At 44.2% G+C, this 27,326-nt stretch overlaps 1 protein-coding gene across 1 annotated transcript; it reads right to left on the reverse strand.

Annotated features, from left to right (window-relative positions):
- Window positions 1-12,292: 12,292 nt before the first annotated feature.
- On the reverse strand, window positions 12,293-26,902 carry SEC11C (SEC11 homolog C, signal peptidase complex subunit). The gene is made up of 6 exons (XM_047767036.1): window positions 26,528-26,902; window positions 20,931-21,040; window positions 17,840-17,989; window positions 15,341-15,460; window positions 13,097-13,154; window positions 12,293-12,486 (listed from the first exon to the last, which is right to left on the reverse strand). The coding sequence occupies exons 1-6, from the start codon at window positions 26,900-26,902 to the stop codon at window positions 12,433-12,435; spliced, it is 867 nt and encodes a 288-aa protein (XP_047622992.1). The 3' UTR covers window positions 12,293-12,432.
- Window positions 26,903-27,326: the final 424 nt, after the last annotated feature.

Here is a 27,326-nt window from a genome sequence, read left to right on the forward strand (position 1 = left end):
TTTCATCCTATTTTGTTAATGTCTATGGCTGACTTTTTTCCATTGGCCTTTAAAGATCCTAAATATAATGCATTTAAAAATCCTTTTCATTTTGTTATATTAATTTCAAATTGAATGAATGAGTTAAATTATCTTCCCAGTATTTATTTTTCTGCCTCAAGTTCAACTTTCAAATTTTGTTTTCTAAGGCTCCTGCTTTGTGGGAAGTTTTTCTCTCCCTCTGGTAGTTCTGCTCCTGCCCCTCCTGGCTCCCAGCCTCCACATCCCCAAGGCCGACAACTCAGACCCGGGTCCTACCAAAACCTCGAGGATATTCAGAATCAGGCAGTAGCCTGGGTCAAGTTCTTTTTTTTTTTTTTTTGTCATTTTTTGCTATTTCTTGGGCTGCTCCCGTGGCATATGGAGGTTCACAGGCTAGGGGTCTAATCAGAGCTGTAGCTGCTGGCCTACACCACAGCCACAGCAACACGGGATCCGAGCCGCGTCTGCAACCTACACCACAGCTCATGGCAACGCCGGATCGTCAACCTGCTGAGCAAGGGCAGGGACCGAACCCGAAACCTCATGGTTCCTAGTCAGATTCGCTAACCACTGTGCCACGACGGGAACTCCCTGGGTCAAGTTCTTTTAAAGGATGTGTCTGTGTCCTCCCACCTTCCTCCCTAGACATCAGCTATGAAAAAACTGAAACCTTGTCAACTGTTTGGGCAGCTTTATCCAGGCTTTTGTTTCTCACGTAGGGAAAGCCGCATCCTAGGGCTTTTAGGCAGAGACTCTGTTTCCATTTCCCTCACACTCCACTCTCTATCCCTGTGGTTCCCAAAAACTGTACCCCAGACCAGCACTGCCGCTTACGGCCAAGAGCCCAGCAGGCCAGCACAGCTCGTGTTTGGTAATGAAGGAAGTCTTCAAAGTGTGAACTATCCATGCCATCAAAGTCCAACCAACCTTCTTCCCCTCTTGGCAGACTCTCCCCAGACACTCAGATGACATTAGCATTGCCAAAGCTTCTCCCCTCCCTCCAACAAAACAGGCCTTTCTTAGAAAGCGCTCTCCTGGAATCTTGATCTCCTCCTCTGTGCAAATGTTCACTGGGCTTCCCTAATTCCACCCACACTGCAGCTGTGAAAAATCATACATGAGGGAAGCACTAGTTTGATTTTATTTCTGTAGTTGGCTCTGGTTCCAAGATGGTAGAAACCATTCTTAAGGACAACTCCAATGTCAGTGAGACAGGAAATCTCTGATGTCTTCATTGTAATACTCCACAAATACCTGAGTTGCTGTTTTATTTCATTTATTTAGTTAATTACTTTTACTTTCATCTTTTTTTTTTAGGACCCCACTCAAGGCATATGCAAGTATTCAAGTTCCCAGTCTAGGGGCAAATTGGAGCTACAGCTGCCCACCTATACCACAGCCACAGCAATGCCAGATCTGAACTGTGTCTGTGACCTACACCACAACTCATGGCAATGCTGGATCCTTAACCCACTGAGTGAGACCAGGGATGGAACTTGTGTTCTCATGAATACTAGTCGAGTTAGTTTCCACTAAGCCACAATGGGAACTCCTTATCTTATTTATTTAAAAATTTTACGTATACATTTGATTTCAGCTACTTTAACCATGTCGGGGCTAACAATGCTAGCCTTTGTCCAACATTAGGGAATTAAAGAATTACATTTATTAATTCATGTCCTATTTAGACATTTCAACAAGGATATTCCTTTTTCTCAAGCAAGAAGTCTGGTGTTTACTAAAAGTCATTTAATAAAACCCCTGCAGCAAGTGAAAATGTATTTAAATTCCCACAAAGAGGTCTCACTTTCATCTACTGCTGACCATTAATTCCTAAGATCCCACTAAAACCATCAAGGGAGCTTTGTACTTAACATTAAAAATAAGACATGGTGGATGGATTTATTTCTATTTTATTTTATTTATTTATTGCTTTTTAGGGCCACACCTGTGGCATGTGGAGGTTCCCAGACTAGGGGTTGAATCAGAGCTTCAGCTGCTGGCCACAGACACAGCCACAGCCACAGCAATGCCAGATCCTTAACCCACTGTTCAAGGCCAGGAATCAAACCCGCAACCTCATGGTTCCTAGTCAGATTCATTTCTGCTGAGTCACGACAGGAACTCTGGATTTATTTTATTTTTTCGTCTTTTTGCCTTTTCTAGGGCTGCACCTTTGGCATATGGAGGTTCCCACGTTAGGGGTCCAATCGGAGCTGTTGCTGCCTGCCTACACCAGAGCCACAGCAACGCTGAATCCTTAACTCACTGAGCAAGGCCAGGGATCGAACCCACAACCTCATGGTTCCTAGCCGGATTCATTAACCACTGAGCCACGATGGGAACTCCTGGATTTATTTTTAATTGAAAATAATATTTAGATTCTACGTATAAATGACAGCATACAGTATTTGTCTTTCTCTCTCTGACTTATTTTTCTTAGCATAATGCCCTCTAAGTCTATCCACACTGCTGCAAATGGTAAAATTTTGTCCTTTTTATGTTTGAGTAGTATCCCATCGTACATACATGTACCACATCTTTATCCATTCATTTGTGATAGACACTTAGGTTGTTCCCATATCTTGGCAACTATAAATAATGTTGCTATGAACATCGAGGCACATGAATCTTTTTGAATACAACAAACCAGTGAACATAACAAAAAAGAAGCAGACTCATGGATACAGAGAACAAACTAGTGGTTCCTGGTTGGGGGGACACTATAGGGGTGGGAAGTAAGAAATACAAACTATTAGGTATAAAGTAAGCTACAAGGATCTATTGTACAATACAGAGAAGATAGCCATTATTTTATAATAACTGTAAATGGAGTTTACAACTTTTAAAAATTGTGAACCACTATATTATACACCTGTAATAGATAATATTGCATAGCAATATACTCGAATAAAAACAAAAACAAAACAAAAAATAATAACTATTGTTTTGTGTTCATGTGCCATCTTCAGCTATAACAGATTCACATCAAGTATGCACGTTGTAGATGTCACCCAACCATGGGTGCAGGAAGAGGTTTTTATTTATCCACCGTAGATAACCTGAAAGCCTTGGCTTGGTGAGCAACAGACAGGAACTTTGGCATTCTTTGCCGCCCACATTTTTCCCACTAGAACTTTTAATAAGTACAAAATATATTGATTTGAGTTTCATCCACCTTCATTTTTCTTCCTTTGCTTACATCAGCCAGAAGCAGGCAGCAGGAAAATTTAAATGTCTGGACCATTTGCAGACTGGGTAATCAATTCTTAAATGTGCAACTTACATGTCTTTTCAAAGGATTTTTAAATGGAGATGGAGCCGGTGTTTCTGGGGGACAATAATATAAGGAAATTAGAAGCGTAATGTATTGACCTATCATAGTTAAAGTATTCTGAGCCAGCCAGTTGAAAACTTACCATCTTTTGCAAATTCCCAGGGACAAAGGCAAATGACTTTTCATGCCAATTTTAAATATGGTTTTGTAATCTGCAGTTTACTGCTATGCTCTGGCTTTTAATACTTTTGTATTAATGTTCCATTTTTCTCCTGGTACAGGAACTTCCCTTGTCATTCTTAATATTTCTGCTTTACTTGGAGCTGTCAGTAGTCATTTCCTTGTGGTTAGAGATGCAAATAGCCTCAGCCTTCCTCAGGGGGTCGCTGGGTCCTGCCTAATCCCTCTGCCTTGGGAAAAGAGCTGAAGGAAGAACCACTGAGAAGACAGCGAGAGGCTGAAAACTCAGCAGATAAGAAAGGCAGCGTTGGAGTTCCCACCGTGGCTCAACTGAAACATATCTGACTAATATCCATGAAGACTCGGGTTCAATCCCTGGCCTTGCTTAGTGGGTTAAGGATCTGGCATTACTACGAGCTGTGGTGTAGGTCACAGATGTGGCTTGGATCTGGCGTCGCTCTGGCTGTGGCGTAGGCCAGCAGCTACAGCTCTGATTTGACCCCTAGCCTGGGAAATTCCATATGCCACAGGTACAGGCCTAAAAATACAAGAAAGAAAGAAAGGAAGAAAGGAAGGCAGTGTTTGGGACAGAAATGAAACTGCAGACATCCTTTTAGTGGTCAATGTTACAGAGATGTTTGCAACCTGGGGCCCTGCTGAAAATGTCCCTATAAATGAGACCACGGTGTTCTGACCTTGGCCACTGTGTTCTGATCCTGATGCTTTGGAAATATTGAGCAGAATATGTGAGCAAATTATTTTATTCACATTCACCCAATAAATATATTCATTGAGCACCTACTCTCAGCTCAAGACTTTAATATGCATTGCCTCCTACGATCTCTCTCTACTTAAGGAAACAAGCAGGGTAGGAACTGGCACATGGTGAGACAGGATGAGAGCAGGTGATTCCAGTATAATCCAGTTTCCATGAGCGCAGGTAGCAGCCTTAAACGGGCAGTCACAGAGGGCATGTGCTGGAGGGGAGCTATCCTTCCATGTTACCCTGAGGTCAAGGTTGATTTTCTGTGGATGAGATCTCAGCTCTGTCACCTGGCCAGGAGAGGACACACCTCACCTGGGCTCTAAGAGTAGGATCAAGCCCACAGCCTCATCTGAGCCAAATCAGTATCGTGTCATCCTACCTCATAAGGACCCCGGGCCCCCCTCACTCCTGGTCCCTTTTACATGAAGTCACCTAACCCAGTTGGTCCAAATTTCATCCCCAAAACTTCCAAGAACAAAGGAGGGAAGTAGCATCCCAGGGCCTCATTATTCCTAGTGGGCTCAGCATCAGCACTACCTGGGAACTTGTTCAAAAGACAGAATCTCATTATCACAACATTGCGAATCAACTATACTTCAATAAAGCTTTAAAAAACATTTTTTTAAAGAAAAAGAAATGCAGAATCTCAGACCCCACCCCGGGCCTCCTGAATCAGAATTTGCACTCAAACAAGATTCCTTCATGCAGTCAAGGGTTAGAAGCATGGACTCACACAGGTGGGGCACCAAGTGACCAGCTCCCCGCAGCCCCCAGCTTCTCCACACACCTCCCCAGTACCCTTTTCAGATATCGTCTTGCTGTAGGGGTTTGGTGAGCTCACCCCAAAGTGGAGGCAAGTGAAGGAGGCAGTCCTCCAGGAAAGGCCCAGTGAGTAGGTCAGGTTCTAGATGTTCTGGCAGCTGAGAGGCCTCAGATGTGGTGAGCTCCCGCCCTAGAAATATCCTCCACAAGGGGAATTTCTGACCTGCTTAACAGACACCCTGTCCCACACAGGGTGAGAAAGCTGCTCTCCAGCCAGCAAGGCCCCACTTGCCCAATGGAGGCACCTGGGAGCTTTAAAACTGTAACACCAGGATTTCTCATTGTGACTAGTATCCACGAGGATTCGGGTTCGATCCCTGGCCTCATGAGTGAGGTTAAGGATCTGGCTAGCTGCAGCATAGGTTGCAGATGTGGCTTGGATCCTGTGTTGCTGTGGTCTGTGGTGTGGGCCAGCAGCTGCAGCTCTGATTGAACCCCTAGCCTGCAGATATGGCCATAAAAAGATAAATTAATTAATTAAAAAAACTGCAACACCGGGTCCCACCTGCAGGGACCCTCTTACGAATGCTGTGGAAGGGGGCCCAGAAACCCAAATTATTTAAAGCACCCATATGATTCTAAAGGGTGGCCAGGGCTGAAAACCACTGGGGAAGGCAAACTTGGAAAGTTAAATACAGAAACTAAAGTCGCAAATGCAAAACTGTCGGCTTCCTCAAGTGGCTTCCTTCCCACTGCTGGCCTCTTCCTTTTCCTCTCTCTAACTCCTCACTTGGCAAAAGCTGGAAATACTGAGAGATGGAGGGAGAACCCGGCTCCAAAGTGCTGTGGAGGCTCCAGGAGTTTAGGTCCTGGTGGCAGACCACCTGTCACATCACCTGTGGCCACAGGGCCTAGCTGCAAGTGCAAGGCATTTCTGATGGGAAAATCCACAGGGCCCTGGAGGAGACCCGATGTGGCTCCCCCAGCCCTGCGGGCCTAGGATGCCCAGCTCAGAGAGGACTGCTGCGGCTGCGAGGCTCTCCCTCCCACACTGATTCTCACTGAGCTTTGTATCTTCTGCTATTTGTTTTTCGAATTGCCTCTTAAACCCCTTAATCTCCCTCTTACACCTTACCTATCAGAGCCCCCGCTGGGATTCTCATTTTGTGAGTTCCTATCACTTGCCTGAATGCTACAAATTTGTTATTTTTTTTATTTAACCAGCTTCAGAGTGAAATTTTAAACTAGCTAATCCATCAAAAACCTCTTATCTGCACACATGTAGGGGTGTGCGTGGGAGCAGTGTGGGTGGGTGGTAGGCCTTTTGCATAAATCCGTCTCCAGCGGGTTGTGGCAAGTAGAAGTTGTGGGCATGCGAGGCCGCTGATTGCGACTCAGATACAATTGCTGCTGTGCAACCAAAGCAAAAGTGGGATCCCAAGGCCTGAGGAAAGGGCCACCTCTCCAAGCCCCAATTTTTCTGTCTGGGCATCTGTAATGACCCCACCTGTAAGGCCTTGGGGTTTTTCACAAATTGACTCCTCAAATGGATATACTCCTGAAGTAGACAATAAGCCCCTATTAGTTACTGCTTTTGCATATTCGCTTAGGAGCTAAGTGCTTGGAGGCTGGAGACCCCAGAGAAAGCACCTGGGGCCCTGGAGGACCTGAGAGAACCAAAGAATCTTGAGGAGTGGGGTTCGAGGGGTTGGAGTGTGTCCGGAGGACCTTGTGTGTTGTTTGTTTTGTTGCTTGTTTTACATTCTGTAAAAGGGAAAACCACAGAGCCAGGACAAAGATCATCATTGCTAGAGGTGGAGGAGAGATGGATGAACAGGCAGCACGCAGAGGATTCAGAGGATTTTTAGGGCAGTGAAACTATCCCATGTGATACCACACTGGTGACATGTCATTAGACATTTGTCAAAACTCATAAAATGTACAAGAGTGAACCCTGATGTAAACTATGGACTTTGGGTGATAACAATGTATAACATAGGGGGTTTTTGTTTGTCTTTTCTAGAGCCACACCCATGGCATATGGCGGTTCCCAGGCTAGGGGTCTAATCAGAGCTGTAGCCACCAGCCTAAGCCACAGCCACAGCCACGCCAGATCTGAGCCACATCTGTGACCTACACCACAGCTCATGGCAACACCAGATCCTTAACCCACTGATCGAGGCCAGGGATCAAACCCGCAACCTCATGGTTCCTAGTCAGATTTGTTAACCACTGAGCCATGATGGGAACTCCAACATAGGTTTATAAATTGTAACAAATACAGTGCTATGCTGAGGTGGGTGGTTTCCATAGTAGGGGAGGTTGTGCGTTTGTCGGGGCAGGGAGAACAAGCTAGTACTTTCTACTCTATTCTTTTTTTTTTTTTTTTTTTGGTCTTTTTAGGGCCACATGGGAGGCATATGGAAGTTCCCAGGCTAGGGGTCAAAGCAGAGCTACAGCTGCTGGCCTACACCACAGCCACAGCAACTCCGGATCCGAGCCATGTCTGCAACCTATACCACAGCTCACAGCAATGCCAGAACGCCGGATCCTTAACCCACTGAGCGAAGCCAGGAATCAAACACGTGTCCTCATGGATACTAGTTGGGTTCGTTACTGCTGAGCCATGACAGGAACTCCACTTTATACTCAATTTTGCTGTGAACCTAAAACTGCACTAAAAAAAAATTTGTTCAAATAATCCCTCCCGGAGTTCCTGCTGGGGCACAACAGCATAGGCAGTGTCTTGGGAATGCTGGGACTCAGATTCAGTCCCCAGACCTGCACAATGGGTTAAGGATCTGTAGTTGCCACAGCTGTGGCTTAGGTCACAACAATGGCTCATATCTGATTCTTGGCCTGGGAGCTCCGTATGTCATGGGGCGGCCAAAAAATAAAAAAAAATAGTTAAATACTCCCTGCTGTATGGAAAAAGCTAAATACCTGTGAAAAGACGGTTCCACCCAACAAGAGGCATGTGGGGGATGGTGTTTGGGTAAGGATGGAAAGGGAAGTAGCCCAGAAAAAACGCTGGAGCCGAAGGCTTTGCCACCACCAAGAGCACAGGTAGGAAGCATCCCAGGCCCATGCCAGCAAAGGGCCTTCTGCTCTCCTGTGTCTTCCTGAAGCTTTGTGTGACTACAAGCAAAGCCTCTGGGGGCAAATGTCCCTGTCATCTATAGGTCTACAATGATATAGAGAAGCAGCTTTAACACCCAGAGAAAATTTAAGCAGAATTAATGGCCAAAAAATGACCAGGAAGAATGTCTCAGAGAACTTGGGAGCTTAAAAAAGAAACAAATTCTGGAGTTCCCTCATGGTACAGCGGGTTAAGGACTGGCATTGTCACTACCGTGGCTTGGGTAGCTTCTGTGGCTGGGGTTCGACCCCTTGCCTGGGAACTTCCGTATGCCATGGTCATAGCCAAGAAAACCCACACAAATTCTAAGTAGTCAAAGTCCAGTGATCTTGAGGAAGAAGGGGTAAAGCCTTGTTTGATTAAAACTAAGCATCTAATAATCCCTTCACCCACCTTGACACTCATTCTGGATATAAGGAAACTGAGTCAGTTCATCTAGCAGGTGGAAGAAAACAGGGCTTAAACCACTGTGTGACTCCAGATCCCTCTTTCCACCACACCCTATGCCCCTCGTGGGAAACTGAGGGAACTGCTGAACTGACAGAGTGGGGATGGATGGATCTCCATCTGGATTTTCAGGATGAGACTAAACTGACCGACCAGTGCACTGGGCTGACAGCTGCTTGGGAAGAAGAGGTCTCGAGCAGAAAGCAGATAACCTTAATGCAGATGCTAGCCTCAGTCTGGTGGGGGGATGGTGGTGAGAGGGTAGCACGTAGATACAGTGCCTTTCTGGTTTTTCCTACCATGCCATCTGCAAAAGACTCTGTGAAGACGAGATGGAAGAAGTGAGCAATCAAACCTCCTAATCACATTTCCTCCCAGGAATCCATGCAGATGTTTCTCAGTGGTCCTCAGCCCTGGCTGCATGAGTCACCTCGGCAGTTTTCAAAACTGCAGATGCCCAGGCTCGCTTCCTTCAACCTGCCTTAACACAGTCAGACCTCCTCTGCAGGAATGCTTCATCTGCTCAGCCTCCCTTGCTGGGGACAGTGGCAGGTCCAAAATTTTTAAAGAAGTTTAGAGCCCACAATCTGGTTGTTACAGTGTGTGTGTGTGTGTGTGTCTGTCTGTCTGTCTGTCTGTCTACCATCTGCATGGGACTGACATGTTCATTGTCAAAGGGGAAAAGGCAGGACTAAGACCTGTGGGTTAGGAAAGCAGACATCCTACTGATAACGTTTTGGGGTTTTTTTGTCTTTTTGCCATTTCTTGGGCCACTCCCTCAGCATATGGAGGTTCCCAGGCTAGGGGTCCAATTGGAGCTGCGGCCGCCAGCCTACACCAGAGCCACAGCAACGCCAGATCTGAGCCACGTCTGTGACCTACACCACAGCTCACGGCAACGCCAGATCGTTAACCCACTGAGCAAGGGCAGGGATTGAACCCGCAACCTCATAGTTCCTAGTCGGATTCATTAACCACTGCGCCACGACGGGAACTCCTGCTAACATTTTTTAAAAAAACCTGAAGATTACTTCCATCATGAAAATTTCCAGTTTTGTTTTGCTTTTCTTTTTTGGCTGCACCTGCAGCATGTGGAAATTCCTGGGGCAAGGATGGAACTTGTACAAGAGGAGTGACCTGAGCCATAGCAGTGACAATGCCGGACCCTTAACTTGCTGAGTCACCAGGGAATTCCTCCAGGTTTTGACAGAAACCTAAATCGATCTTAAAACACAGTATAGCAAACACCATTTAATGTCTATGTAAGTGTCCTTATAGATCACTGAGGCCTTTGTGAGCTGAGACGTTGTCTGTCCCTACACTAGGTGGCATCTTAAAATCCTCCCACTGCTTTTGTTTGTTTGTTTGTTTGTTTAGGGCCACACCTGTGGCATATGGAGGTTCCCAGGCTAGGGGTCGAATAGAAGCTACAGCTGCCAGCCACAGCCACAGCCACGCCAGATCTGAGCCATGTCTGCAACCTACACCACAGCTCACAGCAACACCGGATATTTAAACCACTGAGCGAGACCAGGGATTGAACCCACAACCTCATGGTTCCTAGTCGGATTTGCTTCCACTGCACCACAATGGGAACTCCTCCCTTCCACTGTTTTTTATACTTGGTCTTCTCCTTTCTCAGTGGGCATTACTTGGTTGGCCAGTGCCCACCAGACTGCTTCCACCTGGAGGCTTCTAAGCTGTCATGAAATGGAAAAGCAGTTGCCCAACCATGTGAGAAATGTGTGTCCCGGAAGCATATGAAAGCTCCCAGCCAGAGCTTCTACCCAGAGAATCAATGGTCATGTTGCAATGCTGGGTTTGTCTGTTCAGATACAGACCAGGTTCTTGCTGATGTTTTCCAGACTGAAGCCACAACTGAGACCCTCAGATAAAAGAACATCGGTCCAGCATTAATTCCCATCCCTTCCATTTAATAAAGACTAATAGCCTCTAAAAGGCCAAAAGAGGAATTCCTGTTGTGGTTCAGTGGGTTTGGAACCCAACATAGTGTCTGTGAGGGTTCAGGTTCAATCCCTGGCCTCACTCAGTGGATTAAGGATCATCCAGTGTTGCCCCAAGCTTTGGTGCAAGTCACAGATGCAACTCGGATCTGGCATTGCCATGGCTGTGGCGTAGGCAGTAGCTGCAGCTCTGACTCCTTCCCTAGCCTGGGAACTTCCACATGCTGCAGGTGCAACTCTAAAAATAAAAATAAAAATAAAATAAAATAAAATGGCAAAAGAGATTATGCTTTCCAACAAGCCACAATTAAATGACACTGGCTGAGCCAATCTGGGATCTTAGGTATCTTTGTAAAGTTTATTTTAGAATGTCAGCTATGGTCCAAGAATTACCAAAAAGCTTAGCTACATTAAGAAATTTTTTTAAAAAAAGAACTTTTTAAAGTTTATATTAACCAACTACAGAACCCCAGGAAGATGATAAAATAGTAAAATTCTGACCCAACATTTTAAAATTCCACTTTTAGTACAGGGAAGAAAAAAAAATCTATTTTCCTTATGAAAGGAGTTTAATAAAGGGCACAAGAGAATGTTTTTAGAAAGTATCCTGTAAATTTTTTTTCTTTCACTTTGCTGATTTCAACAGGATGAAGTCCATTATTGTTGCAATAGCCTATTTTAGCAGATAAAGGATTAAAGGGCAGGCTGCCCCCCACAGATCACTCCTGCTGGTCTCCCTCAAATCAGAGCTCAGCTAGCAAGTGACTGTACAGGTGTGTGACAAGGCACAGGTTCCAATGAAGAGAACACACATAACTGGGGGTGTTGTGACTAAGTGTGTGCTGTGCACATGGGGAACACTGGGCCAAGAGCATTCAAGGAATCACCTAGTTATTCCTCGGGACATGTAGGGAGGTGACAGCAGTTCTCATCCTCCATTCGAAGCTGAGGGGAGTTATGCTCGAGCCCATAGCTGGTTAAGTAACCTGTTAGGGATTCTAAATTCCTAGGTCAAAATCGGACAAATCTAAAAGAATGAGGTAGATTTGTCCGTTCTGGCTGAAAAGGATGTCAACATCATATAGTTCAGTAAAAGAGAACATTTTTGCAAAACTGAAGAGAGGATCTGATAACACCGCTGGCCTCCTTTCTACTCCCCTAACACTTTGCCCCTCTGCGGTGTGGTCCAGGCACCAGCAGCATTGGCGTCCCCTGGGAGTGTTAGGAATGCAGAATTTGAAGTTCCTGTTGTGGCTCAGCTGGTTAAGAACCTAACCAGTATCCATGAGGTTGTGGGTTCGATCCCTGGCCTCACTCAGTGGGTTAAGGATCTGGCATTGCCGTGCGCTGTGGTGTAGGTTGCAGATGTAGCTCTGATCCCGAGTTGCTGTGGCTGTGGTGTAGGCTGGCAGCTGTGGTTCCAATTAAACCCCTAGCCTGGGAACCTCCATGTGCCACGGGTGCGGCCCTAAAAAAAAGTAGATAAATCAATACATCATTTCCTTTTAAGGAAGGGTCTGTTTTTTTACCCCAGAAATGCTATGGGGAAAATTTTCTTTTCAAAACACAGACGTGACACATTTGGTCTATGCATTGTCCCACTAGTAGGCCAGGCCCCGAGATGGCCTGCCTGATCCTCGAGGCACTGTACACCCTCAGACTGGGTTTAGAGTGATCACCAGGAGTGGCAGGGAGATGGAGCACATTCAAATCAGAGTCCACAATAGAAAACAATCTTTCCTGATGAATCATTTATTTGAACAAGACAAAAATGTCTCCACATTGTTCCCTTTTATACAGAAAGTGGAACATTTCAAATATATTAGTTTTTCTCTTTTTTAGCAGTTCGGTCTGGTCCCAGGAACTGCTTTTCATCTTAGGATTCACGTTTTAGTAACACATAGGCACCCATTACAGCCAGAAGAGCATACTGTAAAGAAAACACAGTGGAAAATTACTGTGAGGTCTACTGACAAATTTGGTCTATAAATGTATTCAGATAAGGTCTGGTCAATACTAGGCTGAAGAAGGACTCGAAAGATGACCTGTCCCCCATATGCTCTGTTCTCCAAATGAGCTGTTCAATAGCACATGATAGTTAAACTGCCCAAAATATTTTGATGGACTGAGGATCACACACCCCACAAACACAGCCAGTGGACTACTCATCCCTGTGTAGGTTTCCTATTGTGTTTCAGTGATTTTTTAGAAACAGAGAGACTATTTTCATTGAAATTGGGAGATAGGGTTATTATACTACTTTTTTTTGTTGTTGTATGTTGAAAGATTTCCTTAATAAACAGCAAAAACGATACGCCATTTTAGAACACACTATATAAACATAAAAGGTAAAAGTAGCTACTTTAAATAATTAAGTTTGATGTTAATGATTTAAATGATTATATCAATTTGTAGTGAACTACAAATACTCTGCAGAAGAATTAGCTTGCAAAACAATTTAAACAGATTGCATCATTATAGCTGCACATGAAAAAACACCAATATTAAAAAAAAATACAAACATGCACATAAATTCCTACCTTGAATTTTGGGTAATCATTCATTATTATGGTGACCATGCCAACATACGGTAAAAACCTAAATTGCAGGATGAAAAAGCAAGAAATATAAAGAATGTAATATGATGATAGCAATACTTGAAAACACTATAAATCAGCATAAGGAAACAAAATCTTCCTTGGGAACACCACTACTGACTGGGCCATAAAAAACAACATTCACTCCTGTCTCAAAAGGCTTTATTAGGAGTTCCGGTTGTGACTCAGCAGTAACAAACTGGACTAGGATTCATGAGGATGCAGATTTGATCCCCGGCCTCACTCAGTGGGTTATGGATCTGGCCTTGCCATGAGCGCAGATCCCACATTGCTGTGGCTGTGGTGTAGGCTGGCAGCTACAGCTCTGATTCAACCCCTACCCTGGGAATTTCCATATACCACCGATGTGCACCACCCACCCACCCCCAAAAAAAGTCAAAAGGCTTTATTAGTAGAAGCATCAGAGCTAACATCCAGGACAATTTTTTTAAGAAGGCAAATCACAAGCTGGAGATGCTACTTGTCCTCACTGGCTATATTCACCGTAACAGAATGAAAATTAGTTGAACCACTTATACAAAAGAACTGGCAACTTTCACAAATCAGGTTCTTAGTTTTTCTTAGTAGAGAAGTAAGAGTCAGAGAGCCTATATAAAAACGTCTGTGAGAGAAAGCTTTGAAGGCATATGAATAATTAGTTGGTAACTGAGGGATCCATCATCATTTTCATTTCACAGTGCTGTTCAGATGGAACAAACAAGTCTGTTGCCAGCAAATACAAACATGAATTCCACAATTTGCTCGCAGACGTGATTATGATCTCAGATATAATGAGCTAGCATAAGCCAGCCGATGATTATGTCGACAATATTAATGTCAGTGCGGAATCAGTTTGACCCAAGTCTCAATCATGTCACTGATGGGAAACAAGGTCATGCCCCCTGCGTACCCTCCAGTCTTCTTTCCCATCAGTAGCTCCAACCTCTCACGTATACAAAGCCAACCATCAGAATGTCTAAAAACACAACACTGATCAGCTGCAAGCTTCTCTCACTTCCCTGCAGATATTCAGATGAACATGCAATTGAGTAAAAATGGTTAAAAGGTGAGCAGAGGGAGAAAAGGGGTAGAAAGAGGTCTTTACCCACCATCTGATGGAAAAAGCTGAAGCACAGAAAATGGTCACCCAGGTTTGCCAGCCTTAGACAGCTGGTGGAATTTTGCTAAAAGGAGACATCTCTAGCAAGGGTTAAACATAAAAAAAGGGCCACCCAGAGAGGGGAAGAATTGCCTTTTTTTGATATTTCATAAGAGGATACGGAATGGACTCTGCTGTGTCAGTCAAGCTGGGACAATTATGCAAAGATAGGTATTAAAATTTTTTATCACAGAATTGGTTTTAGTAGTCAAAAAAAAAAAGAAATAATCTAAATGCCCATCAAAAGAGGACTGGTTAAATAAGCTATGATTCTGAGGAAGAGCACGTAGCTATTTTAAAAAATACAGATGTAGATTCGACACAGAATGCTATTTCCAACTTCACGTTGGGTTAAAAAAAATTCTTCTATGTAAGATGATATATATGCATACACACATCTTTGTAGGCACGAGGAATGTCTAGAATATACATCACAGTGCTAAACCGTGGTTATCTCTGGAAGGATTTCTTGTAGTTGTTATTTTAAATCTATAAATAAGTACTCTCTAGGTAAGGATTTATTTCAAAAACAGAATTAAATCCATGATGTAGATGGCATACTTGCATTCAGTTTCAGATTTTAGACCCTTAGGAAGTTCTGTTTAGACTTCAGAGTATAAAGTATATCTGTTTACAACTCTTCTGGAGTTCCCACCATGGCTCAGCAGTAATGAACCTGACTAGTATCCATGAGGATGCCAATTCGATCCCTGGCCTTGCTCAGCAGGTTAAGGATCCGGCATTGCCACGAGCTGCAGTGTAGGTTGCAGACGCAGCTCAGATCTGGTGTGGCTGTGGTTGTGGCGTAGGCCAGCAGCTGCAGCTCCGATTCAATCCCTAGCCTGGGAAATTCTATATGCTGCCTGCGGGTACGGCCCTAAAAAGACAAACAACAACAACAACAACTTTCCTGACATATAATATTAGTAATAATGCATTCTATTAACCTACACATTTGGGTTCTTTGTTTCTACATGTTTGTCTGGACTGAATCTTCGCTATAACTTCAAAAGTTAACCCTCACTTACCCTCTGGCTCTTCCCACCACGTCCTTCTTTTCGAGCCAGTTCTGCCCTTCTTTGTACAGGCCTCTATCGTCAACTTCGTTATTATCTCCTTTAGTCAGAAATTTGATGTCTCCGTTATCTCTGGAAAGCAAGAAAAAGCCCTCTCAAAAATTATTACCAACACAGCATCTTTAGGAAAATATTAGTTTAGCCAACATGTTACAGGCAGATACAGGCACTGAGAAAAGCAGTCAAAGATAACTTGATCTTTCTTGGTTTAAGACGACGGCTTGCCAATAACCACTCCACTGATTTGCCACAAATCAAATGACAATTCTGTCGACTTAAATTCTAAAACATCAAGAAGCTTGGCAAAGCACAAGGGCATCAGGAAGGCAATGATTAGCTCCAGCATCTGTTTCATTTAATTCTTAGTCCTCACAGACCAATGTGTTAATGTGGATTATATTCCTCTTCACTCTGGACATGAATTTGGTCTCAGATTACACAGATTTGAGCACAGGGGAATTCAAATGCAAGTGTGCTCTCAGCTCTCCTCACATTAATTTTTCCTTAACAATCATGGGGTGTGTTAATGCCTCATTTGCGTCACCACTGAGCGAAGTGGTGAACAATCCAGCTTGCAAATGAACAAGAATTACAAATGGCATCAAGCTACTACTGTGTTAAAGAGACAGGTGGGATTCATCCTAAACCTCTAAACTGGCGCTTACCCAGCCTTGACACTAGGAATACATTATGATAGCATTATAGGGCTATCAAGAGGGTTTCTTTCAGGAAGACCAAATGACAAAATGCATAAAATAATCTGATAAAATATTACAAGCCCACAAAGATTTGAAACCATGCCAAAAGGAGCAAGCTGGGGAGTTCCTGTCGTGGCGCAGTGGTTAACGAATCCGACTAGGAACCATGAGGTTGCGGGTTCGGTCCCTGCCCTTGCTCAGTGGGTTAATGATCCGGCGTTGCCGTGAGCTGTGGTGTAGGTTGCAGACGTGGCTCGGATCCCGCGTTGCTGTGGCTCTGGCGTAGGCCGGTGGCTACAGCTCCGATTCGACCCCTAGCCTGGGAACCTCCATATGCCGTGGGAGCAGCCCAAGAAATAGCAACAACAACAACAACAACAAAAAAGGAGCAAGCTGATTGGCAGCCCTGAACATACAGGAAATCAAGAGGCTAAAAATCCAGGCTGCCTCTCACAATTCATGTGAATTACAGAAAATCATCTTATTTCAACAATTTCTCATCTTTGGAAATTGTTTTTAAAACAGGTGAGAGTTCTGTTATATCATGGCTGAGCTTATTTCTTCATCAGTAAGTTAGCCAGTACTACTAACAAGGTACAGTGTATTAGCACAAAATGAAACACGGTCATTCTCACATTTAGAGTAAAATGAAGTGAATATTTCGTATTCACTTCTTTTAGGAACACCTTGAAGCAGTGAATGGAATGAGAATCAAATACCAGAAATGTACAATGCTCCATCATTTAAAAAATACAAATACACATGCCTAATTTTAGTTCCATAACTCATGCAGGTAAAATACTACACTAAGCTGCATAAAGGTAAATGAACAACCGTGTATATAAAATCTAACTTTTTTGCTAATCACATGACTGCACTCTCACATGGAAATTTAATATATTTGAACTAAAAGTAATTGTTTCTTGTTCCCAAGAAGTGTCTTAATAAGTCATCATTGGCATTCAAGGGAAAGGCAAAGCCCTTTGTGGGGAAAGAATTAATGCAGGATATGCCATGATTGAATCAGGATGAGTTGCAGAAAGGAATATTTATCCATCCAGGGTTGATATTATTGCTATGAATGCCAGTTAGTCCAAAGGCACAAAGAGAAATGGGGAGCTTTCTGTATCTCAGAACATAATTCTCTTATCAAAATCATTCTCAGTTACAGTGAGATTTGATTTTCTTTGAGAGTCCTTCAAGTAACTAATATGCAAGAGTACATTCCACCTTGCATTGTGCAACAGCTTTTCAGGTGCTTTAGCAGACATCACTTCATTTCATTCTCATAATCAGCCTGTGAGTTACTGAGTAGAGCATTATCATTCACTTCGTACAGACTCAGTTAATTAGCTGTCCAAAGTCACTCAACTAGTAAATGTCAAAACTAGGAATATCATCTCGTGCTTTCGCTAATTTCTAGTCAACCATTAAAACTGTCCATAGGAATTCCCGTTATGGTACAGCAGAAACAAATCCGACTAGAAACCATGAGGTTGCAGGTTCGATCCCCGGCCTTGCTCAATGGGTTAAGGATCTGGCATTGCTGTGAGCTGTGGTGTAGGTCACAGATGAGGCTTGGATCCCACGTTGCTGTGGCTGTGGTGTAGGCCGGCAGCTACAACTCTGATTCAACCCCTAGCCTGGGAACCTCCATATGCCAAGGGTGCAGCCCTAAAAAGCAAAACAAACAAACAAACTGTCCACAGTTTTGTCTACAAAACCAAACCAAAGAGAAGTAAAGCCTCTTTACTTTTCATGAACTTTGATTACTCTGTGAACTATTGGAATGTCTCGTCCTTCAACTTTAAAAACAACAATTTCACCAGCTCTAATCGGGTCTTCCCGGAAATTTGTTAGGAACAGAAGGTCGCCCCTGTGAAACGCTGGCTCCATGCTGCCACTGGAAAGAAAAAAACACAAAATCACATCAGAAGTACCCTGGGTTCACCAGGTGAATGTTTCATTTCATAAAGAATATAACAAACATACCAGTTAGAATGTCAACTTTTTTTTTTTTTTTTTTTTGCTTTTTAGGGCCATACCCTTGGCACATGGAGGTTCCCAGGTTAGGGGTCCCATCAGAGCTACAGCTGCCGGACTACCGCACAGCCATGGCCACGCCAAATAAGAGCTGTGTCTGTGACCTACACCACAGCACACGGCAACGCCGGATCCTTAACCCACTGATCGAGGCCAAGGATCGAACCCACAACCTCATGGTTACCAGGTGGATTCAATTCCGCTGCGCCACAGCTGGAACTCCTAAAATGTCAACTTCTATCAATAGTCAATAGGTCTATGAGCTATTAAACAAGCCTCAGTGGTTACCTTCTCATTGCTCAAGGTATAACCGTAAGGGAATGATCTCTTCTGGGATTTGACTATGAAAAGAGCACTAGTGAGCCCCTCTACAGTTTGTGTTAGGTAGAAAAAGAACTGAGATTAACGTGGACTCTTTGAAATAAAAGCCAATTTTTAGCCTTAAAAAAAAAGTCTTACATTCACAAATGCTATTTTAATTAAGAACTACAGACAGAGTTCCTGTCGTGGCTCAGCGGTTAACGAATCCGATGAGGATCCATGAGGATGCGGGTTCGATCCCTGGCCTCATTCAGTGGATTAAGGATCTGGCGTTGCTGTGAGCTGTGGTGTAGGTCGCAGATGTGGCTCAGATCCTGTGTTGCTGTGGCTCTGGCATAGGCCGGCAGCCATAGCTCCGATTCGACCCCTAACCTGGGAACTTCCATATGCCATGGGTGAGGTTTTAAAAAACCTACAGACTCTGAAAGCTGGTGATTCTCTTGGGCAATTCTTAGGTTTTGTGGTGTATCCCCAGCACCCAGGACACAGACATACCTTTTTAAGGAATGGGAAGTAGATAAATAAATACACTTAGCGGGTTATGATCTATCCAAGAGCCAAGCTGAAGGTGGGACAAGATTCAAACCCAAGTCCTCTGACTCCTGCAGGAGGATCCTTTCAGCCATATTCTATAGAAAACCCAGTTCTTACAAAGGTTGACTGTTTTTGAGGTGGTCAATGAATAATCCCAAATGACACCTGTTTAAACCCACGCTAAAAATCTTTGGTGGACTCAAAATAAACTATAATCTAGTGTAAGCTGAAATCATCAAAAAAGAATTCATTTTATATATGCTCGTGCTTTGTTTAAATGCATGAGAAAATAAAAACTAAATACAGGGGCCAGGCAACTAACGATGAGTAAGTGTGTTGAGGGCAGGACAGGCGAGAAAGAACCAGTCTAATGAAGAGATGTGGAGCTTTACAGGAAGACATGGGTTCACACTGGGAGTCGCCCCCCAGACGCTGGTCCTCTCACCCCTCCCAACCCTGGCACATACCGGACCCAGCCAGGAGACGTGTGGCTGAGCCTGGCCTGCTGATAGGTTTATTTTTAAGTGAAACCAGTGACACTCAGTGCAGTCACAGATCCAGCATTCAAAAATAGAAAACTCGAATAAAAAAGGTAGAGAGGGCTAGAAATATAAAAGACTAAGAGGAAAAGAAAGAGAAAATGTCACAGCAAAAATAAACTTGGGGAGTTCCCGCTGCGGTGCTGCAGGTTAAGGATCTGGCGTTGCCGTAGCTGTGGCATAGATCACAGCTTCGGCTCGGATTTGATCCCTGGCCCAGGAACTTTCATATGCCATGGCTGAGGCTGAAAAAGAAAAGGAAAAAAAAAATTTTTTTCCTTCCAACACAGAAGTTTACCTTGTCACCTTCTGAAAATACAACAAAATTGCTTCAGGGCTCCATTTTCTTTTAAAGTATAATGGCTAAAATGCTTAGAGTAACTTCATCTATTGCTTCATCTTTACTTCTTCAAAAAAATTCCTGAAGACATGCAGTAGGAATTAAGTTTCTAGAAAACCATCTCATACGCAAACTATTGCCTTTGGAATGGACAAGCAATGAGATCCTGCTGTATAGCACTGAGAACTATATCTAGTCACTTATGATGAAACATGATGGAGGATAATGTGAGAAAAAGAATGTATATATGTATGTGTGACTGGGTCACTTTGCTGTACAGTAGAAAACTGACAGAACACTGTAAACCAACTATAATGCAAAAACTAAAAATCATTTAAAATCTTAAAAAAAAAAAAAAAAGAAAGAAAACCATCTGAGTCTGCAACAACAGGACTGCAATTTAAAAAAACCTCCCAGAACAAGCCTCAGAGCAGGAAGGGCACACTGCAGTTTGGCATCAAGAGTCATTATCATGTCCCATTAGGAAAGCAGTTCTTTGAAATGTTTCACTAATAACAACTTAGACTTGCTTTCCTCAAGGGCCAGGGATTACCACCACCCCTCCCCACCCCCACTCCCCCCAAGGTCAGTGTTCCCTGAGGTCAAACATCCTTCATGATGTCAACAGCTTACGCTGACAAACCAAATTGGCTTAGAATTGTCAAGGAGGCTTAAAAAAAAAGTCCCAATGTACTGCAATTTCATAATCATTTCCACATGCAAGTGTGTCTGTTTGACTGAAGGAGCGCCAGAACATCTCGAACCGAGTTTTGGTTCTGCCAAAAGTAACTGTGGGATGCAAGTGACTTGGCCTTGCTGGGCCCCAGGTTCCTTATTGGTTCCTTATCAGAACACAAGCAACAGCATGATTAAAGGCCTCAAATGTCTATTGAAAAAGATAAGATTTTTTTCAGCAAAAGCCAGAAAAAAAAAAAAGAAAAGAAACATTCTCCAAACAGATATCAATAAGGAAAACTCTAAACCTTTATCCAATTAAAACAATGAGTTTTGGGCTGTCCACACTGTTCCTGGATCCCAGGCAGCAACAGGACAGCGGTGGGACCCACCTTAGCACCACGACAATGGGGCTCTCGCTGCCAGTGAGGACAATCAAGCCTTTCCAGATCATGAGCGCAGAAGACACGATCATGGCGAAGTTTAAGACCTGGTAATAGAGCTGGAATGAAAAAGGCAAAACCAAAAGTGAGAACAAGTGGCAGAATGTTCACTAACCCTAGGCTGGAAGTGTGCTTGCTTGAAAAAAAAAAAAAAGGCTGTGATTTTAGGATATGAAACTAATTTGTATAAACTACAAAAGTAGGTAGAATTTCAACTTTTGACCATGGAATACCCATAAGTCATCTCTCCTTCAATGAGAGGAAAGGTGGCAGGTGGCAGGTGGCAGGGGTGGGGGTAGGGCAGGGAGAACCAGAAAAATCCGCGAGACCTGCTTTATTAAGGCCTTAGTAAGTCTCTCCTTACCTCTCTGGATTTCCCAGAACCTCCCACCCTGTGGGTCCCACCACTCATGTTCTCCTGCTAGGCCTCTAGCTCTGGTGCAGAGAGCGCAGGTCCAGCCTGAGAGCATACTGTCCGCCTTTGACCACTTTCTTTCTAGTCGTCCTGCCAGTTTCTCCTCCTCTAACTGACCTTCAAATGCTAGCGCTGGCACATTCATACTGACTGCTCCCAATACTGAGATTTCCAACTGCCTCCCTGACACTCGGATGTCTTGAAAGGCCCTTCCAAGCCCATAGGGTCCAAACTGAACCTATCTTCCCCAGAAAGCCTTCAGTGCTTGCGATCCCATCCCAATGCACAGCATCCCCATCCACCCAGCTGTCTGCAGCCATCCATTCTGTCCTCTAGACATCTCTGGCATCTGTCCAGTTCCTTCCATGCTCACTGCCACCCCACGCATCCAGTTCACCAGCCAAGCCCGTTGGACACTTTGAGAGCCAGCCTCCCTATGTCCACACATGCTTCTCTCAATGCATTCTCCATCGTACACTCAGCACTCCTTTGCCAATGCACCTCTAGTCACCTGGTCCCTCCAGGACCTGCTTAAGGCCCTTTGATTGCACCCCACACTCTGAGGATGACTATGGTCTCTAAGGCCCTGTCTGGCCTACACCACCCTGCTGCCCCGCCCAGCATCAGGATCTATGGGTGGATCTGTCAGTGCTTCAACGCTCCTCTCCACTCCAGGAACTTCACCGGTTGTTGCCCAGAAGGCTCTCACACTAGACTCCTTAGCACACCTAACACTCACCTTTAAGTCCTACTTTAAACATCAGTTCCCAAGGGAAGCCCTCCCTGACCCCTAGATCAGGAGTCAGCAAGCTTGTTCTGTAAAGAGCCAGGTGAATAAATATTTTAGGGTGTATGGGCCTTCTTATCTCTGTGAATGACTCAACTCTACCACTGTAGTGGGGAGGCAGCTATAGACAATATGTAAAACAATGAACATGGCAGTGTTCCAATAAAACTTTATTTATAAAAATAGGCAGCCTAGGTTCTCCTGTTATATATCCTCACTGCATCCTGTATTTCCTTACACCATCTATCACCTTGATAATTATGCATATAATTATTTAATGCTTCTTTCACACTGAACTGCAAGATCCACAAAGGCAAGGATCACTTCAGCCTTGTTCACAGCTGAACCCTCAATATTCCACACAGGCCTGGCAAAAAGTTAAATACTCAATTTGTTGACTAGTGAGAAATACATGATGGGGACATACAAACTCATAGTAAGAAAAACACTAAAATCTCGACAACAAAGAGGTAAAGCTTAAACTATTAAATACTCCAAAGAGGAAATACAAGTGGTGAATAAACACTTAGTGTCTAGGGAAGTTCCCATTGCGGCTCAGCAGTAATGAGCCCAACTAATATCCATGAGGATGCAGGTTTGATCCCTGTCCTTGCTCAGTGGGCTGGGGATCTGGTGTTGCCGTGAGCTGTGGTGTATGTCACAGACATGGCTCTGATTCCTCTTTGCTGTGGCTATGGTGTAGGCCAGCAGCTGCAACTCCAATTCAACCCCTAGCCTGGGAACTTCCATATGCCATGGGTGTGACCCCCACCCCCCAACTTAAAGTGTTCAAATCAAATCCTGCCTCCTCCCACCCCCAGCCCCTTTTTGGCCTAGTAAGCTTAAAGTTAGTTTGTTTAATGCCAATATTCAGTGCTTGGCAAGAATATGTTGTGGTGGGGCTGCAGGTCGATACAGCCATTCTAAAAGCAATTTAGTGTCAAGCATTAGTATCAAGAGGTTGCTCCAGGCACAGTAATCCTACTTCTAGGAATACAGTCTAAACTAAAGGCAGATAGGGAATCATGGCCCAAAGATATTTATCACAGTCTTATTTCTAATGACAGGGTAAAGGAAATAAATGAGCAACAACAGAGAAATGGCTGGGTAAATAATGGCAAATTACTGCATTATTTAAAACAATGAATAAAGAACTTTGACAGCATGACTAAACACTTGAGATACACTGAGGGAAAAATGTGGGCTGCAGTAGGAGCCTCACAAACCGTACAACAGTTTATAAAACAAACACATCTTGGAGCTCCTCCAAGATGCTAACAGAGGCTATCTTAGCATGGTGGAATTATGAGTGATTGGACTGTCTTAATTTAAACTACTCTCCATTCTTTAAAATTCCTACGATGAGCATAGATTAATTTCAAATCTGGGAGCGGGTGAGGGAGTACTTAAAGGCAGTGCAATTTGACAAAATGGAGGCCATTAAAATAATCATTGTAAAGAGTGTGACAGAGCATGAAAACATTCTGATAGGATAGGAAGGAAGGAAAAGCAAAGCTCAAAAGTGTCTCCTGCTAAAAATCACAACTGTGTGAAAGTATGTAATTTGAAATAATTGTGCAGGTTACAAAAGTGGGGGCCAAAGGTGAACTAAAATAACTAAGGTATTTCGATGTAATAAATGAAAACAGGAAAATATTTTCAAGATTAAAGCAACACACTAGACGCCTGATGATAAGAGAACGACCATATATTGTACCACAATCACATCATAAAATTTAATACAGTCATTAAAATGAGTTTCTCAAAAATTAAAAAAAAAAAAAGGCTAAAGCTGCATACCATTTTTCCCAACTCCTTGGCTACTGTATCAACAGCAAATCATGAAACTAAATTCCCAGGCAGGAGTGTGAAAAAGGAAACTGGAATGCTAAACAGATATTGTTCAAGTATTGGGCTATAATATGGTAAACTGCTGCTTTCAAAGTAAAATCAGCCTTGCAAGTCACATAAGTATAAAGCAGAAGTTGTTCACTGGAGTTTCCACTGAAAAACAGCCACCTGCTCCAATTGACTTAAAGGTTTAATAAATAACCATTGTTTCCTTATGAATCACAGCTCTGACCAGGAAAGACCCAAGCCACAGTTTTCTGGTTTTCTACAAAGACTGCCCTTATTTATTTATTTATTTATTTATTTATTTATTGGCCATGCCCACAGTATGTGGAAGTTCCAGGGCCAGGGATTGAACCCATGCCACAGCAGTGACCCAAACCACAGCACTGACAATGCCGGATCCTTGAACAGCTAGGCCACCAGGGAATTCCAAGACGGCCATTTTTATATAGGCTTTCAAACCACTGGGCTCAAGCCTGATAAAAGCAAATCATTCAATCTTGCCACTTGTCTAATAAAGACCATGTACTAAGAATATATTTTCCAGAGTATGATTTTCTATGCCTGAAAAATTCATCGAAAGTAAAACCAATTCCTCAGGGGGCAGGGGGGAACCTCCCTTTGAGCAAGACATCTATTTGCTAAAGAGACAGCTAATTATACAAAAATCTAACAACCAAACTAACTGCAAAACCACAGATCACCCTTTCAACACCTCATCTTTAAGGAGCTTACTATCTGAGTCTTGGACTGAAATCCCAGAATCTAAAAAATGTAATTTTGATGGAACTATTGACAAGCTGATTGAACTCTAAAATATACACCCCATATTTCACTGGTGCCTTTTCTTGTTATTCATCTTGCCTACCAACTCGGTATGCTTGGCACTTAATCACCCCAGCAGAGTTTAGAAGCAAGCCCATGCTGTTTTTTTCAAGCAGAGATGAAATAGCCAATGTCTAAGAGTTTTAAGCAACCATTTCAGACCAGATATTGTGGCTGACAGAGCGGCAAAAATGCCAATAGCTATTTTCCTTCCTCTCTTCCTCACTACAGAAACAAAGAGTCCTTGTTTTTGCATGTGGCTCTTTCCTTAATCAACAGTAAGCAAGGCCAGCAGAAAAAGGAGGTCCCACATCCAAGGCTGGTGGAGCAAGCATATGTGACAATGTCTCATAAAATGCTATTTTGGAGGGAAAAAGAAGCAAAAGGACAAAGCTTTTTTAAAAAGTATGAGGAGGCAGGAGATTTGAGCTTCTGAATTTTAATTAGAAACTTAGCTAAACATAGGCAATGCAACCAGCTATAAGAGGCCTTATCACTGAGAGTGGTAATATGCAGATGTTTCTGAAGGCAAACTGGTTTGGGGATTGATATATTCTCCAGAAGGCCTTCCTTGATAGTCTGCAATCAGTATTTGGTACCAATTTTAGAGGCATTTTTAAAACCTAGCCCATTAAGTCTAGATTTTTAAGTAAAGCTCTGCTTCCTGGAGGATTTTCTTGTAAACAGCATCAATGCTCAGGGCATTAGCTGCTGGTTTTTCAAGCTAATGATGATCTTTGCCACAACTCATCTGAATCACAGAAACGCCCAGGAAATCATCTAATATGCACACCTAGAAACAGCCTGATTCTCAAGACTGTTCATGAGATTCCAGTCACCAAATTCCTCCACACAACTGCACTAGTCTGAAATTGAACTTGGGAAAAAAAGAGAGAGAGAGAGATGGATGGGAGCTGGCTAAAGAGAGAGCAAGAAGGACGTTTTCCTCCAAGCTCCTCTCATAGAGGGGTAGGAAATCAGCCCCAGCTGCCCAAAGACTCCATACTAACTGCCTCTGATAGTCAAGGTGCTGCCAGCCTTACGGAGTCTGAGAAAGAAGTTAGAGAAGACTTCTGAAATCCCTTTTATAACACCGATTCAGTTCACAAGACAGAACACTACCAGTGAGCTCTTCCGCACAAGGAGCTTTGTTTAGTCCCCATGCACCATCAGGAAAACACTGTTTTGGGAAGAAATTGTTTTAGGAGGCATCACTGGACAGCTCCCACCGCTAGGAAGTTCTCCATCTTTCGCCTGCCTTTCTGCCACTTGCATGGATATCAGGCCTTAGCAACCCCACAGAGAAATCTGTCCCCTCTTCCACGAGGTGGCAAAATTCGTGCAAACAGCTGTCACTCGCAGTAGAGTCATCTCTCCCCGCTTTTTCAACCGCACTTGACATCCAAAGTGCGGGATTTCTATTCTCTTCCCCTTCCGGGGCCGCCCTCCCCTAACTGAACTCCTCTCAGGGCAAGGAAGTACCCACACGTGGGTCTGTGCGGATTTGAACACAGGGCCTCCAAGAGCCCAGGGTGGGTGCCTCGGGTCGCCGCCGGACCGGTTACGGGGCGCTGTCCTTGCAGGAGCCTACCCGGGAGCCCCGATTCCCCACTGTCGCAGACGGTCCCGGCCCCTAGACGCGCCCCCCAAAAGGAGCTCCGTTACCTGGCGCTTGTTCATCTTCCTCAGGTCCCCAAAGATGTCCAAACCGGACGTGGGGAGATGCGACCCCACAGCGCCCGCGCGCACCATGCCGGGGTCTCTGGGGGCCAAGGCGACCCGCGGGCTCCGGGTGTCACAGACAGCTGCAGAGCACCGGCCGGGCCCCCGCCCACCGGCCTTGTTGGCCACGTGACCAGAGGCTCGCTTGGGCGTCTGGGAAATCGTAGTCCTGTGAGTCTGAGCCACTTGAGTACCTGCAAAGAACTGGTAAGAAGAAACTACCACTCCCAGAATGCCACGGGGCAAGAGGCTCGTCCAGTGAAGACCCAGGGCTCCCAGGGAGGGAAACGACCCGGCTCCGGAGCCTTGTCCGACCATTGCGAGGGAACTTGGGAAAGCGGGTGATCCTGCATATCCTACGGGCAGCTCGGAGAAGTGACTACTCAAGATCATTGAGTTCCCTAAGACTCTGGTCAGGCGCCAAGAAGACACCTAAAGCTCCCCCGCATTCACCTAGCCGTGTATCTAGGCCATTGGATGACTGCGACGAGAGAAGGTGGAGCTTCTACAAGGGCGGCAGGCTGTGCTGAATACGGGAGGCGCCTAAAGGTGGGCTGGCGAGTGGGCGGGACCTGGAAGAGGCGGGACTTTTGAAGCTACGGAGTTCCGCGTTCTCCCAGGATTTTAAAGCTAGGAAACCAGGGGATACAGTGATGCTTCCTTTGATCAGAGCTATGCCGCAACGGATGTTAATTGAATGAATAAATAACCAGTTGATTTTATACTTGAGGAAACAAACCTA

The sequence above is a fragment of the Phacochoerus africanus genome, chromosome 2, assembly GCF_016906955.1.
Source record: "Phacochoerus africanus isolate WHEZ1 chromosome 2, ROS_Pafr_v1, whole genome shotgun sequence".
NCBI lineage: Eukaryota > Metazoa > Chordata > Mammalia > Artiodactyla > Suidae > Phacochoerus > Phacochoerus africanus.